This window comes from Xenopus laevis, chromosome 4S (assembly GCF_017654675.1).
Source record: "Xenopus laevis strain J_2021 chromosome 4S, Xenopus_laevis_v10.1, whole genome shotgun sequence".
NCBI classification, from domain to species: Eukaryota; Metazoa; Chordata; class Amphibia; order Anura; family Pipidae; genus Xenopus; species Xenopus laevis.
Genome location: NC_054378.1, coordinates 51198441 through 51216138, shown reverse-complemented (window position 1 = coordinate 51216138; position 17698 = coordinate 51198441). Strand labels below are relative to the sequence as shown.

Below are 17698 nucleotides of genomic sequence, written 5' to 3'. Positions count from 1 at the left end.
AATTTGAAAAGGACTTTTATTATATAGATTTTTGTGTCTGGGTGACAGGTCCACTTTAAAACCTACCGAGGTGCAATGTTAGCCTATGGGGAAGGTCCCTATAGGTTTTCTAACAATTTTTTGGTCGAAGAAAAATCGTTCGATCGATGGATTAAAATCCTTCGACTCGAACGATTCGAAGGATTTAATCGTTCGATCGAACGATTTTTCGTTTGATTGATCGATCAAACTATTTGCGGTAAATCCTTCGACTTCTATATTCGAAGTCGAAGTATTTCCATTCGGCAGTCGAATATCGAGGGTTAATAAACCCTCGATATTCGACCATATGTAAATCTGCCCCATATTGTTATTGCTACTTTTATTTCTCATCTTTCTATTCAGGCCTCTCCTATTCATATTGCAGTCTCTTATTCATATCGATGCACGGTTGCTATGGTAATATGGACCCTAGCAACCAGATTGCTTGTAATGCAAATTGACGAGCTGCTGAATAAAAAAGCTAAATGAGTCAAAACCCACAAATAATGAAAAATGGAAACCAATTGCAAATTGTCTCAGGATATCTCTCTCTACATCATACTAAAAGATATCTCAAATGTGAACAACCTTTGCCATTATTTTAATAATTCACTCTAACATTTAAAATGTTATTCTTAAACCAACAAATGTATTTTTTTTAGCTGCCTGTAATATTGGTGTGGAGGCAGCCATCTCAGTGCTTTGTGCCTAATTCTGAGCTTTGAGAAGGAGCCAGAATTGCTTTAAGACAGCTATTGTTTCTCGCTTCATTGTATGTAATCAAAACCCAAGCAAGGTTTTTCCTGCTTGGGTGGTATTCTCACGTCTACTACTAGGTGGGGCACTGAAATGTAAACAAACCCTTCAGCAGAGGTGTTAGGGAGCTGCCCAATGTTCTGTTGATAGGCTGCTTTGGGCGTGGGAATGGATGGGGAGTGATATCATTCCAACTTGCAGGGTAACAGTAAAGAGTGATTGGGCCCACCAGGGTTGTACCTAGTGTCCCACCAGCCCAGTCCGACCCTGCTCAAGAGCTTTGTATTTAGTACATACAGGTATTTAGTACCTACAGTATATATACCAGGGAACATCACAGCTTCAGCCGAAATCAGCTTAAAAAAGGAACTAAAATGTTCTGAAAGCATGCTATGATTATCTTAACCTTTTTACCACTTTATTTTTTACTGCAAAAGGGTTGCCCTGTTACATAAGTAGAAATTACGGCCATTGCCACTTTTTAAAAAAAACAAATTACCGGCCAACTAAAAGGGCAGAGCGAGACGCAAAAGGGGTGGAGCTGGCGGGCTGTGCAGAAAAGGGGCGGGGCCACGGGGTATTGTCACAAAAGGTGCGGGGCCACATCGCCACAAGCCGAAGAAAATTTAAGTTTTCATTGGTGGGCAAGGGATTTTGTAAATGGTATGACAAATTACCGGCAGCTACATTGCCGGTAAATTTGTAATACCGGCCCCGGCAGGTGTTTTACCGACCAGGCCGGTAAAATTCTGGACGGGTGGCAACCCTATTAAGATGCCAGCATTAACTTGCTAAGATGTTCGAGTAGAAAACCTTTTGGAAAGACAAATTTCCACCAGGCAATTAGTTGAGAGTGAAGAGAGTTTATTGCGTCCACAGCCTCACGCAGTTTGTGTCACAAACACCTAATCATAGGCTCCAGTAGTGTAACAGGAAAACAGCCCAACCAGGTAAGTGGGTGCCCAGTGTTTGAGCCAAACATAACAATGGGGATGGGCTAAGAGAAGAAGAAAATAATTCTTTAAAATCAGGAAGGCTTCCCCCTCAGAAGTTCAAGCTGTTTGCTTCCGCCTAGGATGACAGACAACCCAAAATGGCACAAAACAGAGACTACATTCGATTATGAAAGCCTGCAACTAGTAATGTCTTGGGAAAGGCGCTAGTGCGCAGGCGTGCCGCTGTAAGAACGCCGTGACGCACAATTTAGGCAGTTCCAGGGAGGCCGAGTGTGGAGAGACTTGGGGTGTAACCAGGACTGGAGCGGAATGGCGGACCCGGAGCTGGAGGCGATTCGCAGGCAGCGCATGTCAGAGCTGCAGAGTAAACATGGGGTGAGGAGTCCGCTTTATTCTCCTGCACAGATTCTCATCTATCAGTAACACGACAACGTGCTGAGCATTGAGCCTGATGCTGCTATGCGTCTCATTATCCCTGTGACACTTCCATTCACTCTTACTCTTTGTTCATTGCCAAATCGGCTTCATCCCAGACTGAACATTTAAACACACCCACCACATACATGTCTATAAAATCAGCACTGATTGCCAGTGTGCGTCACATTTAGCGATTGCGACAGCTGTGTGTGCTGAGCACGTGACATGTAATGCACTGGGGGAGAGCACAGGTGCCACATAACTGACAGTGGTCCATAAGCATTGCACCCAGAATGCACAGCGGTAGCACATAGAATTGTCAGCAAGTTTCCATCGATGTCCATTAACCTTGTTTGTTGGGTTTAATGTCATTTGTAAATGTAATTGTTGTTGAATGTGGCGTTTGTCTCTACGCTCTGCCCTTTTCCCTCTGACTCCTGAAATAGGACAAGTCCAATCTGGAGGTTAAGTGAGTTCTGCTTGTGTCACGGCTCTGTGTCTGTCATTTGAGCTACACAAAGGAGTGCATCTGCAGACAGAGAAAAACAGATCATTCCCTAACCTAATCCTATATACTAACCGAAGGCCTATCTATGTCCCGAGTGGAGGGGAGGCAGATGCGCACGCAACTTCGGTTAGGATCTATGAGATGCGCGCGCAACTTCAGCCGAAAGACATAGATGCGGCCTTCGATTAGCAGATGTGCTGGAAGGTTAGGATCAGAACAGGTTAGGATCGGGGAGGCAGATGCGCTGGAAGGTTAGGATCTAGGGAGGCAGATGCGCTCACCGTCTCCTTCTGCCTCCCGCCGCCTCTTCTTTCCTGCTCACTCAGGCGGTGACCGCTGGAAGGTTAGGATCTAGGGAGGCAGATGCGCTCACCGTCACACTAGGGGAACCGGTTGCGTACCTGCACGAAAGTCTGTATAAGCGTCGGCCATCTTGCTACTCCTCTGCGACTTTGTCATCCGCCCACTGCCAAATCCGCCCACTAAAGTCTGTATAAGCGTCGGCCATCTTGCTACTCCTCTGCGAGTTTGTCATCCGCCCACTAAAGTCTGTATAAGCATCGGCCATCTTGCTACTCCTTTGCAAGTTTGTCTAATGGCGGTGCTAGCGTCACTCTAGGAGGGGAACCGGTTGCGTACCTGCACGAAAGTCTGTATAAGCGTCGGCCATCTTGCTACTCCTCTGCGACTTTGTCATCCGCCCACTGCCAAATCCGCCCACTAAAGTCTGTATAAGCGTCGGCCATCTTGCTACTCCTCTGCGAGTTTGTCATCCGCCCACTAAAGTCTGTATAAGCATCGGCCATCTTGCTACTCCTTTGCAAGTTTGTCTAATGGCGGTGCTAGCGTCACTCTAGGAGGGGAACCGGTTGCGTACCTGCACGAAAGTCTGTATAAGCGTCGGCCATCTTGCTACTCCTCTGCGACTTTGTCATCCGCCCACTGCCAAATCCGCCCACTAAAGTCTGTATAAGCGTCGGCCATCTTGCTACTCCTCTGCGAGTTTGTCATCCACCCACTAAAGTCTGTATAAGCGTCGGCCATCTTGCTACTCCTTTGCAAGTTTGTCTAATGGCGGCGCTAGCGTCACTCTAGGAGGGGAACCGGTTGCGTACCTGCGTGGGTGGCCATTTTTAGCAAAACGGGCTATATTATCTCCAAAAAATATTGATGTTGACATGATAAACAACCAAGTGATTGCATTACTTCCTGGACAAAGCTGTGTCTTTCTGAGTACAGACTGTATTGATTCTGAAGACGAAAGTGAGAAACTTAACTTCCCATTAGAATATTTAAACACTATCAACAATGCTGGATTACCACAACACAATCTTATACTCAAAGTAGGAACAATAGTCATGCTGTTAAGAAACCTTAAGGGTAGGGGCACACGGCGCGATTTCGCCGCGATTCTGCGCTAAGCGAGTTGTCGCTGCGTTTTTTAAGCCGAAATAGCTTTGCTAACTTTGGCGCTGGCGTCAATGCAAATCGCGGCGAAATCGCTGCGCTAATTCACACGCGGCGATTCGTTTTCTATTGTCGTCCGAAGTTGCCTCGCTGAGCGTTTCCGGGCGACAGTAGAAAAAGAATCGCCGCGTGTGAATTAGCGCAGCGATTTCGCCGCGATTTGCATTGACGCCAGCGCCAAAGTTAGCAAAGCTATTTCGGCTTAAAAAACGCAGCGACAACTCGCCCAGCGCAGAATCGCGGCGAAATCGCGCCGTGTGCCCCTACCCTAACACTAAGCAAGGTTTATGTAACGGTACACGGTTGGTTGTGAAGAGCATGAGACAAAATGTTATCAAGGCAGAAGTGCTTACAGGATCCCATAGCGGTGATACTGTTTTGATTCCCAGAATTGACCTTACCAGTTCTGACCAGGAATTACCTTTTAAACTTAAACGACGACAATTCCCCATTAAGGCTGCATTTGCCATGACAATCAACAAATCACAAGGACAAACATTGGATAAAGTCGGCATTTACCTATCTGAGCCTGTGTTTGGTCATGGTCAACTTTATGTTGCATTTTCAAGAGTGCAGCGTTCATCTGATGTTAAAGTCAAGATTTTAAGTACAGCTCACCAGGGAGAACTCATTCAAGGACAGGAGAACATTTTCACAAAAAATGTTGTTTATAAAGAAATTTTTCAGTAACACTTTACTACCAATAAACTCAAAATTTAAGAATTCTAATAGCAGATAGGTAATAACAAGCAATAGGCACAGATTCACTCTACATCCCCACAAATTAGCGTCGCCAGTTGCTGCCTGGGGATGCCGAGTGAATCAGCACCCATCGCATTTTGCTGCCTCACTGTTGTTACCATTCTTTCATTAACGATTCTTTAGAGAATCGGGGGTTTACTGGTGTTTACTAGTCCGGGGCTCATAGTGATGCCATTTCCTTAGGGATTTCATTTCCTCAAGTTTTCCTGTGTCCTGAACTGTGGGGAAGACCTTTAAAATAGAGTCCTGTGTGGAACCAATTTCTAAGACCCCGAACCCGCAACACGACCCGCATATTTACCCACTTTGATCCGCTACCCGACCCTGATGCGCAATTGCCTTATCCACAACCGATCGCCATCAAGGAAGTAATGTTGCTGCATCAAAATTTGGCGGGGGACAGAGTAAAATATATAGACAATAAAGTACCCCTTCTTGTAAAATATAAGGATACTATAAGTTACCTAGGAGTTTCATGACCATATAAAAACACAAGGCCGAAGGCAGAGTGTTTTTATACAGGTCATGGAACACCGAGGTAACGTCTAATATCCTCATATTTTGCAACTGGGAGTACTTTATTTATTATAATACACAAGTTTCAGTAAGTCATGTGACAGAAATGACATCAGAACTCACCGTTTATAACTGATGACATCAGAACTCACCGTTTATAAGGATATCATTCATGGCTTTTGTGTATTATAGACAATATAACATAAGATAAAAAATTTAGATGAGACCTGCAACCCGCAGACCAGCATTTATACCCACACCTGAAAATCCTACCCTCATTCCACAGGGTACCCGCTTTTTTTTTGCGCAAGTACCCGACCCACTGTAGGACATTACCTTAAAAGGCTAAAAAAAAAAATCATACATTAAACTTATGAATGTCTGGGAACAAAGCAAGAAAAGCAAGGTTCTTTATAGTACATAACCATTTGGATAATTCCTATCGGTGTCCACTGAAAATAAAACACGATGTGCATTCTGTTACAAGGCTTCCTTAAAGGGGAACCATCTTCAAAATTAAAATTTTATATAAGCGTCATCATACTGAAATAAGAAACTTTCTAAATGCAATAAATTAAATATCCTGCATCGTTTCTGAAACAATCAAGTTTATATTCACTATCCCTCTCTCAGCATCTGTTTGTCTTCATTCTGTCTTCATGCAGCAGTTGGGTGTCAGATAATCATTGACAGTTAGATCCAGGGGCGTAACTATAGAGGAAGCAGACCCTGCGGCTGCAGGGGGCCCAGGAGGTATAGGGGCCCCATTAGATCCTAATTCATATACAATTTCAATGAATATTGGTAAAACAAGTCAACCTCTAGATATTTTGGGGGCCTGAAAAAACATTGCTGTGGGGCCCTGTAATATCTAGTTACGCCACTGGTTAGATCCAATATATCTTATAGGGGGCTCCCTTTCCTAGCAGATGTATTAGAGCTCACTCAAATAACTGATTCCAGTACAAACAAAATAACTGCCTTTTGCACAAATTCTGCATGTAGAGAGACACGATGTCTGGTAGTTTTAATAGAGTGAGCTTTAATACATCTTCTAGGCAAAAGGAGCCCCCTATAAGATATATTGGATCTACCGTAACTGTCAATGCATATCTGACACCCAACTGCTGCATGAAGACAGAATGAAGAGAAACAGATGCTGAGAGAGGGACATTGAATATAAACTTCATTATTTCAGAAACTGTACATAATTCTTATGTAATTGTATTTAGAAATTTTCTTATTTAAGTATGATGAAGCTTATATTAAATTAATTGTCACAATAATTCCCCTTTAAACTCTGGCTCCTTAGATTTATTAAAGGGGTATTTCACCTTCAAAGTAACCGTAAACATTAAAGGAATTTTTCAGTATAAAAACTGGGTAAATAGGCTGTAGAATAAAAAATGTTTCTAAAATAGTTAGTTAGCCAAAAAATGTAATGTATAAAGGCTGGAGTGACTGCATGTCTAACATAATAGCCTGAACACTAATTCCTCCAACTCTCTCTTGGTTTCCACTGATTGGTTACCAGTCCAGTGACTTGGGGGGGGGGCATGGGTCATAACTGGTGCTTTTGAATCTGAGTTGCATACTTAGGGTCAAAAGTCACTCACTAACTCAGAGTTAGAGAGCTGCGAGCTTAGAGAGTATTTTTTATTTGTTTTTATGCCTGCTTAATTAAAGAATCCAATTCTGTTGCTAATAATAATATAGACATTTTTTCGCAGGCTGAGGGGGTCTCTCGCTTGAAAAACATATGTGGCTGCTTTCACACTTGCTTTTGTGGCATCTTGTCATAAATAATCAGCATACACACATATTAAGTACATAGTGTGGGTTCTTTACTGCAGTGCTGTTTGAATTGCTTGTAATTGTGTATTTGTGTAGTTTTTCTCAGTATTATGATACCTTTAAAACTGCATATACATTTCTCAGGGAAATTGAATTCTTGAAAGTCTAGGAAAAATTAGCTGAAAGGTTTCCCTGTTTGCAAAACGAATGTGTTCTTAACTTTCAGCTTCTCCTTTTTTTCATCATTCCTTTTGGAACTGATTATATTAAGTATATCCATGTAGTATAGTCCAGGTATTAATTATTCTTTTATTTTTTAGGATGCTGGGAACGATCAGTCTCAACAGGAAGCCAAACAAAGGTGTGTGCATAAAGTAAACAATGCCCTTAATTGTGATATATGCTGGCAGTGCAATACAGTCTGCCAATGAATGTTCAACCTTCTAGAAAATACATTTTAAACACAAAAGGGGGATAAGTAATATGAGGAGCAAGGTTTGCTACTCTCCTTATCACATATAGCAACCAGTCAGCAGGTAGAACTTACTTGTTACCTGTTGTACTTGGCCAACCATTCTGACATTTATTATATATGAGGGAAAACGGGCTTAGTGAAGTGGTGTTTGACCCTTATACACAGGTCAGTATTGCTTGCTAACTTGACTGCTGACCAAAGTCCAAAGCTTATTGACTAATATATGGGGCAAAAGGATGGTCTTCCTTTGGGGTTCGGCAATGACTTAAGCTGTGAATGCAGTCCTCTCTCAATAAGTCTGCATAGGCCCCTTGTGGGATCCAATTTTTGGCCCATGAAATCAGAGATAAATGTATTTAGCCACCTTGCCTTCCTTTTCCCCTCATATGTATGTGTCCCAGCATGGCTGCCACATTGGGACCGTCCTTCCAGTGGAGGAAACCATTTTTTACTGATGGGTGCCCTTTAAATGGGTTGTTCACCTTCCAACACTTTTTTCAGTTGAGTTGGTTTCAGATAGTTCACCAGAAATAAAGACTTTTTCCAATTACTTTCTATTTTCGATATGTGACCGTTTTTCTAAGTGTAAGGTTTAATTTTTCACCTTCTAAAGCAGCTCTGGGAAGGGGGGTCGCCGATCCTGTAAACTGTTCTGAATACGGAATCCTAATTTGCATATGCAAATTAGGGGTGGGAAGGGGAAAACATTTTTTATTTGTTTTGTGACAAAAAGTCACGCGATTCCGGTTCGGCCAGACAGAAGGATTCGTCTGAAATCTGCTGAAAAAGGCAGAATCCTGGATTTGGTGCATTTTGTTGATATGTTTGTGAGTACAGTGAATCCTACGATCCCAGGGGGCGGCCCTTATTTTTTAAAATGGCAATTTTCTATTTATGATTACCCAATGGCACATACTACTAGAAAAGTATATTAATATGAAAATGGTTTATTTACATGAAGCAGGATTTTACATATGAGCTGTTTTATGCAATATCTTTTTATAGAGACCTACATTGTTTGGGGGGTATAGTTTTCCTTTAAGTTGGAAATGCATTCTATAGCTGTATTTTTCATTGTGGTTTGTAGTAAACAGTGCAGAACTGTTTTTTTTTTTAATTCATTAATTACCCTTTTTAGTTTACTCTGGGTCCCACCTACTGCAAGTAGTCATGTAAGTAGGGCATTTATTTAAACAAATCTAATTTATAGCCCCTCTATAATAAACCCCTTACTTGTAAAACTGGACATACACTGAAAGATCCATCTAGGGATGGGTGATTTTAACCTGTTTCGCTTGGCCAAAAATTTGCTGCTGGGGAAATTTGCCAATTAGTTAGTCTATGGTCGTCAATGTTTTTTTTTTTTCTCCCTTTGCAGTCTATTGGCGTCATCTCTGCAGAACACTGCATGTTTTAGTCATGCAAAAGCTCAGCCAGTTGAACTGATTGTACTGTTTGACCACCAAGCATCAATCAGTCCCACTGGTCATTGTCCAACAGTCAAACTTCCTTGTAGCTTTTTCCCAGGGTAACATGTCTGAAGTTGCATTCACAAATGACTTGATCATTCAGCCCCTTGTGTATTCTGGTCCAGAGGCTTACATTCAGTCATGGTGGGCTACAACATGGAAGACACTTTTTCTTTTTTCTTTTTTAAAGTTGCATAAATTACATACATAAATGTCTAATCTTGTAAGGACATTTTATAGTTCCCTTTGTCTTTGTTTTTTTAAATATGGATGTTCAACTTTGGTTGAAGGTTAAAGTAAGCTTATTAATTTCTTTGCTCTTTGCTCACAGAGAAGATGACATGAGAAATAATATTTTGGCTCAAGTTCTCAGTCAGGCAGCACGGGCCAGGTGTGAGTATCTTCCTGTCTCTTCTGTTTGAACTACACTTAACGCACCTTCTCTTCCCCACTGGTTAAGTCATTATTTCTGTTGTAAGACATGGTTATTCATAGAACCCAATCAGATGTATGACTCGCTCCTCTGTTGAAATGTTAACTACCAAGATGTCCACCTGAATTCATTAGATCCCCAGCCAAGCCTCTCTTCCACCCAGGCCACACCAATAAAGCATTTCTTGGTCCAACAGAGATGTTGCTGCGGATGAGGAGGGGTTTTAATCAGGGTGACTCCCAAAAATGTTGGGTTAGTTGACATATCTGTTAGTATATAAAAGGAACCACAAAAATAAGAGCGTTGTGAGCTTACAGTTTGTGTTGCAGTGCATACATCATATTTTCTTTCATGAACTGGGGAATCAGATTTATGCATTCTTTCTCAAACTGTCAGATTACATTTATAATGTAGTCTCCCAAACTGTGGGGTCATACTCCGATGATGCAAGGTAGCATGTGGGGGCTGGGTTCTTCCCCAAAAGCAGTTACATGTGGGGGCTGGGTTCTTCCCAAAAAGGAGTTAAAAGTCCATCAGTCCCTGCCTCAATGCAGCTTACAATCTAAGGTCCCTCACATAGTAGGGTCAATTTTATCAGGTGCCAGTTAACTTTCTTGCATGTTTTTGAAGTGTGGAAGGAAAATCGAGCACCCAGTCACAAATAGAGAACATACAACAAACTCTTTACAGATCGTAGTACTGTGAGGCAGAGTGCTACCCACTGAGCTACCATGCTCTCTTACATCTGTAATGTTGTTGACTGCTAAGCACTATGAACAGTTGGTTGACCAGAAAGGGACATTAATACCCAAAATCCAAAAAAATAAAGAAAGACTAGGCTTTAAAGGGACCCTGTCATCGGAAAACGTTTTTTTTTTTTCCAAAACGCGTCCATTAATAGTGCTACTCCAGCAGAATTCTGCACTGAAATCCATTTCTCAAAAGAGCAAACAGATTTTTTTATATTCAATTTTGAAATCTGACATGGGGCTAAACATTTTGTCAATTTCCCAGCTGCCCCTGGTCATGTGACTTGTGTCTGCACTTTAGGAGAGAAATGCTTTCTGGCAGGCTGCTGTTTTTCCTTCTCAATGTAACTGAATGTGTCTCAGTGAGACATAGGTTTTTAGTATTGAGTGTTGTTCTTAGATCTACCAGGCAGCTGTTATCTTGTGTTAGGGAGCTGTTATCTGGTTACCTTCCCATTGTTCTTTTGTTTGGCTGCTGGGGGGGAAAGGGAGGAGGGTAATATCACTCCAACTTGCAGTAAAGAGTGATTGAAGTTTATTAGAGCACAAGTCACATGACTTGGGGCAGCTGGGAAATTGACAATATGTCTAGCCCCATGTCAGATTTCAAAATTGTATATAAAAAAAAAATCTGTTGGTTCTTTTGAGAAATGGATTTCATTGCAGAATTCTGCTGGAGCAGCACTATTAACTGATTCATTTTGAAATTTTTTTTTCCCCATGACAGTATCCCTTTAATATCCGTACCAGTGCATAGATATTAAAGAAGAAATCCAATCCATAGGAGATGCCAAAAGTTAGGACACCCCCAAGGATTGTAATGACTTGCCTGATAGCAGCAACCTGGGGTACTCACATGCGAGTGATCCTCTTCCCTCTTCAAAATCCAGCATCAGCACATGCACAGTGCAAATGCTTTTTTTTTAACTGTGCATGTGAGCCTGTGCAAAGAACAAAGGAAGAGGATTATTCGCTTGCAGGTATCCTGGGCCAGTGCAGTTATCGGCTAACAGGAGCACTGGCCCAGGGTATCAGACCAGTGGATTGAACATTTCCTTCTCTTTTCAAACTCTATGCTCGCCATCTGCTCAAATGAACTGTTTGGACTGCAAATGGGCATGAGACATAGATACCCCTGATTTTCAATGTAGCAATAAAAACCCCAGAACAGCTAATACCTTAATGTGTTCAGTTAAACAGGATTATTGACAATATCCAGTCTGTTTTCTAGAGACCCAATGTTATCTGCAGCACTGGCTCCCTAATATGACAAAGCATATACCTTATTTGGGTGAGCCTATGAAGTATAAGAATATAGTCTGCTCTGGTGAATGTGTGATTGTATTGTTTGTACAGTACTGTTCTGTTAGAATTAGGGATGCACCGAATCCTGTAGTCAGCCATTTTTAGCAGGATTCAAGCGAATCTGAATTCAAATCCGAATTCTTAAAATCATTTGACTTTTCGTCACAAAACAAGGAAGTAAAACAATTTTTAGCCACGCACTTCATGCGCAGCTGTTTTTCCGTCCCCCTCGCTGATTTGCATATGCAAATTAGGGTTTGGATTTGGCCCGATATTTGGCCAGATCTTTCATAAAGGATTCGGGGGTTCGGCCAAATCCAAAATAGTGTATTCGGTGCATCCCTAGTTAGAATGGTATTATGTTTATATAAATGACCAATATTATATGAAATTTACTGATAAGCTTACTCATTAATTGACAATATTATTATCTTTAAACAGTGAATAATCTGGCACTTGTTAAACCAGAGAAAGCCAAAGCTGTTGAGAATTATCTTATACAAATGGCAAGATTTGGACAACTTGGTGGCAAAGTAAGTTCCTATTAAATGTCACAAAGATAAATTCCTAATTTACATTATGTTACACGCTATGATTTTGCAGTGGCACTTCTCCATTGTTTTGGTGAAAGGTGCTCAATCCTTTGGTTCCTTTCAGTAAATTCTACACATAAAAAGTCACTACATTTAAAGGTCAGATATATCGGCTATAATAATTTAGTGTATTTTGACACTCGTTCAATTGAGCTGAGCAGTTTGATGCCTCTCCTGGGTGTTTCTTCCTGGGCACAAAATAATCTGGTTTTGTTTGGCATGTCTTGAGTATATTTTACTCACTTTTTATTGGACTATTCCTCTAAAAGCATATTAAAACGGATTTAAAAAATAAATATATATTTATATTTGACCCACTCTCTTTTTCACTACTGTATTCCTGATTTGAGTCAGATTAAAGTTGCAGATCACATTTTAGTGGAGCTTACATTTCTTCAGGATGTAGTTACCATTCCTGTGATATCCCTTCTTTCAATTAAAACATGTTTTAATTCTTTTAGAAGTAACTGGAGGATTGCACCACGTGTTGATATAAAAAATGTTATATTTTTCAAGTCAAGAAGTTGCCTTTATACACAGTGCTTGGTAACTTAAAACCATATACTACTATAAAGTTCTAATGCAATCAGTTAATTAAATTCTTTACCTTAGCCTCACAAGTAGCTTAAAGTGACTAAGTGCTCTATTAAAAGTGGCTGAGTGTTATTAGATAATCAGAAAGAATTGAATTGTAGATTATTAAATCATTAGTAATTAATTCCCAACGCTGTATATAACATTGAATTATGCTAGGTTAAAATAAGTGTCCAATTGATGTTATAAAGTGAATATGTGCCAAAACGAACAATTCTTCCAGTAGAATTCATGTAATTGCTCAAATTTTATAGGTCAGTAAGAAAAGGAAATGATAGAGGGTGGAGAAGTCCTGTGGTAACTGTCTTGATTTTTGCTATCTTCGGGACTCCACACAGTTCGAGAAGTCAGGGCTTCTGGGACTGTTGTCTCAAAGTTACCTTATCTACCTTGTATAAGGAGCTAGCTTTCCTGCAAAACCACAAATCCCAGGGCTCTTAAGAGAGAAAACAGATTGGCATGGTTATAGACTGGATTTCTTAGCAAGAACAGAGAAAAGATGGCTTCCAGCAAAATTCTTAAACCCCCCCCCCCCCAAGGTTTCTATTAAAATGGTATGAACCATCACTATAAAATCAGTTGCCATGTCATTCCATTGCCATTCCTGTGCTCTCACACCAAGGGGCATTTTTATCAAATGGTGAATATTGTGGACATTACAGTTTGCTGGAACAAATGTCTTTTACTATTACAGTTTTTTTAAGGGAAATAGAGTGAAAATAGACCAAATTTATGCCTTATAGTGCGGCGTGGTATATAAGCTCTGTTAGTTTAGGCTCAACATGCAGATATATGGGCTAAGTCCCCAGCTTTCCTTGTATCAGGTTTGTGTTTCAGTATTATTACACACATGAACTTGATTCACTTTAAGCATAAGTTGATATGTGTTGACACGGATCATCAATCACATATTCACATATTTTATGTGTTCTTATGTGTTGTGAGACCATTCTAAATTTAGTATATAACGCAGTTTAATTTCCAGAACAGAAAATATGATGTGTTGCAGGTTACACATTTCAGGGGCATAATGCACCTGGTTTGCAAGACATATATTAAAAAATAAACAAAACAACTTTACTGTATACACTTTAATAGTAATTTGTACAAGAAACCCATTATCCAGAAAACTCCCATAGACTACATTTAATCCACATTTTTAAAATATTTCCTTTTTCTCTGTAATAATAAAACAATACCTTGTACTTGATCCAAACTAGGATATAATTAAACCTTATTGGAAGCAAAACCAGCCTATTGGGTATATTTAATGTTTACATGATTTTCTAGTAGACTTAAAGGGATGCTGTCATGATTTTTTGATGTAATTTTTATTTCTAAATTACACTATTTACATTTCAAATAATTCACTCTACAATACAACATTTCATTCCTGAACCAGCAAGTGTAAAATATTGTAGTTGTAATATTGGTGTGTAGGCAGCTTTCTCAGGTCATTTTGCCTGGTCATCAAATCACTTCAGGATGGAACTGCTTTCTGGTTGGCTGTTGTTTCTCCTACTCAATGTAACTGAATGTGTCTCAGTGGGACATGGGTTTTTACTATTGAGTGTTGTTCTTAGAACTACCAGGCAGCTGTTATCTTGTGTTATGGAGCTGCTATCTGGTTACCTTCCAGGCCCGGACTGGCAATCTGTGGGCTCTGGCAAATGCCAGAGGGGCTGCTGTATAGTTCAAAAGAAAGATACCATATAGGGGGCTGGTGGTGGGCTGTTTGGGCCTCTGTGTACTTTGAATATCAGGGCCTATTGTGACGTCCAGGCCTGTTACCTTCACATTATTCTGTTGTTAGGCTGCTGGGGGGGGAGATGATGATATCACTCCAACTTGCAGTAAAGAGTGACTGAAGTCTATCAGAGCACAAGTCACATGACTGGGGGCAGCTGGGAAACCGGATGTCCGATTCAAAATTAAATATAAGAAAATCTGTTATTTTGAGAAACAGATTTCAGTACAGAGTTCAGCTGGAGTAGCACTATTAACTGATGCTTTTTAAAAACAGTTTTTCTCCATGACCGTATCCCTTTAAGGCAGTGATCCCCAACCAGTAGCTTGTGAGCAACTTGTTGCTCTCCAACCCCTTGGATGTTGCTCCCAGGGTCCTCAAAGCAGGAGCTTATTTTTTAATTCCAAGCTTGAAAGCTAATTTTAATTGCATAAAAACTAAGAATATTGCCAAGTAGAGCCTCTTGTAGGCTGCCAGTCCACACAGTGGCTACCAAATAGCCAATCATAGCCCTTATTTGGCACCCCAAAGAACTTTTTCATGCTTGTGTTGCTCCCTAACTCTTTTTACATTTGAATGTGGCTCACAGGTTAAAGAGGTTGGGGATCCCTGCTTTAAGGTATGACGATTCTAATTTCAGAATGATCAGTTATCAGAAACCCCAGGTCCCAAGCATTCTGGATAACAGGTGCCATAGCTGTATTTCCATATGAGATTTATGTAGACACTACCAGTCAATGAGATATTTTTCTTTTACTTACTCCACCTAAGAATGTGGGGATGTTTTGCAACGCTGTGCCAATGAATGGAAAACCGTGTCATGGAATTCTTAAAATGTGCATGCCCCGTTTCTGAATCAATGTTCTATTTATGTGAAGCTTATTCTAAATTAAGCTTTGAATAAAATGTTCATTTCAGTATTGCTGAGTGGGATGTAATGGTTATAACAGAAATTCTGTTCCTCTCAGTTGTCGGAAGATGGATTAATAGAAATTTTGGAAAAAGTGAGTCAGCAGACAGAGAAGAAGATTACAGTGAAGGTGAGTGCATGGCCAGCCCCACTCTTACTTCCCTTTTCTCTCCTCACGATTTGATGTAAAGGATCTTGTGGTTGTCACTCAAGGGGACTAGTGGCTTCTACTTTTTATTGACTTAGAATTTAGATTTTATTTCTGAAAGAGAAGTATGTTGTTATATTGTACAACATAATAAATGTTACCCAAGCTAACATTAAAATAAGACGGAAGGAAGGGAATTTAATGTCAGGCTTCTTATGCTAACCATATCACAAGGCAGTGAATGCAAGAATTTTGTTGAAAAACTTCTTAGGAAAAAAAAAGTCCTCTATTGAAACAAATTTGAGCTCCAGTAAAATGCTGTACGAAAGCCAGTATGAATCTAATTTTTTTTATTAATATCCTGATCTCCAATATGTAAAGAAATCTTACATTTTTGCTCCAGTCTACAGGAATATTGGCCTGGTTGATGGCAGCATTATATAAAATCACTTTATTCATATGTGTTTTCTCGCCTTCCAGTTCAACAGAAGAAAAGTAATGGATTCAGATGAAGATGAAGACTACTGATTAATAGCCGAGATGTTAAACAACGAGGCCTTTGATGTGATTGAGCTTTCAAGCACTGCATGCTTTTTCAAAAACAGGCATTGAGATTCTTTAAAGGAACAGTAACACCAAAAAATTAAAGTGCTTTAAAGTAATGAAAATATCATGTAGTATAAGCTACACAATAGCTTATTTGTATAAACAATAGTCGTGTTTCTTAAGCAAACACAGCAGTTTTACCAGTGCAGGGCAACACTGCATTATATTTTCATTACTTTAAAAAATTTTATTTTTTGACGTTACTTTAAGTTAAGAACATGACTGAAAAAGACATTACATTTTCTAAATTAAACAACCAGTCTTCGTTAGAAATTTTTTTTTATGGCTTGTACATAAGGCGAGGAATATTGTATGCACTCTATGCTATACATCCGTCTCCTGGAACGTTATCAACCATTTATATGTTAAATTATTTGAACTGCACACATCATTTTCCCTCACCAAACTTGTTCTGAAATTTCAAGAACTTGTTTTAAAAAATTTTTTCCTAGAAGTGTGACTAACATTTGACACATATTTTAGACATGCTCAGACAATAAAGGTTACATTTTGTGGTGCACCGGCCCAGATACTGTACTTTTTGTATATTCGTCATGCATGCCTGTTGTATTTATGGTCTGTTTAGAATATGCAGTAACACTACAGGCTATAAATCACAACCGCATATAAGAAGGGTAACCGAGCTGTGCAAACAAATAGATAAGATATTGCCATTTAAAGGAACACCACCATGATTTTAATGGTGGTATTAATAATATATTACACTGTATGCATTGCAAAAAAAACATACCATTTTAAAATGACATTTTTTAAGAATAATAATCTATAAAAAAAAGTGTGCCTGCAGAAACAGCAAGCACAGCGCAAGTCCTTTTAGGAAACTATTAGGGATGCACCGAATCCACTATTTTGGATTCGGCCGAAACCCTGAATCCTTTGTGAAAGATTCAGCTGAACCCGGATTTGCATATGCAAATCAGTGAGCGGGAGGGTAAAAGAGAGCTGTGCACAAAGGTCGTGGCTACAAATTTTTTTTACTTCCTTGTTTTGTGACGAAAAGTCACATGATTTTAAGTGCCAGAGTATGATAAATCTCAAAAATCGAATACAATTTTTTTTAAAAAAAAACTCTAATCGAGTTTGGTGAATTTCCTACTCAAATTTGACCATTTAAAAAATTTGAATTCTCAATTCGCCCCTTAATAAATCTGCCCCTTAAAGTGATTCTGACAATAAAAAACTACTGTGTGTGCTAAAAAAAAAATCCCTAAACGGTGAGTTAATGCCATATCGTTCATATATTTTTGGGCAAGCATATAGTCTGACAGATTCAAAGCATGTCGACACCTGACATCTTTCTTTTGCAAAAAAACATGTCAGGTGTGTGCATGCTACATCCTTGCATTTATATGATGATATGATTTCTAATATATTAGGAAGTGTTTTTTTTACTCAAAATATTCCCCATATTGTACCATTTATGGCATGTACAAGACATGAACAAATATTTC

At 39.7% G+C, this 17698-nt stretch overlaps 1 protein-coding gene across 1 annotated transcript; it reads left to right on the top strand.

The window, feature by feature from the left end:
• Nucleotides 1-1909: 1909 nt before the first annotated feature.
• Nucleotides 1910-16746, top strand: pdcd5.S (programmed cell death 5 S homeolog). The gene is given in 6 exon segments (NM_001094967.2): nucleotides 1910-2108; nucleotides 7518-7558; nucleotides 9473-9534; nucleotides 12070-12161; nucleotides 15531-15602; nucleotides 16101-16746. Coding segments are annotated over 6 exon segments (381 nt in total). The 5' UTR covers nucleotides 1910-2042; the 3' UTR covers nucleotides 16149-16746.
• Nucleotides 16747-17698: the final 952 nt, after the last annotated feature.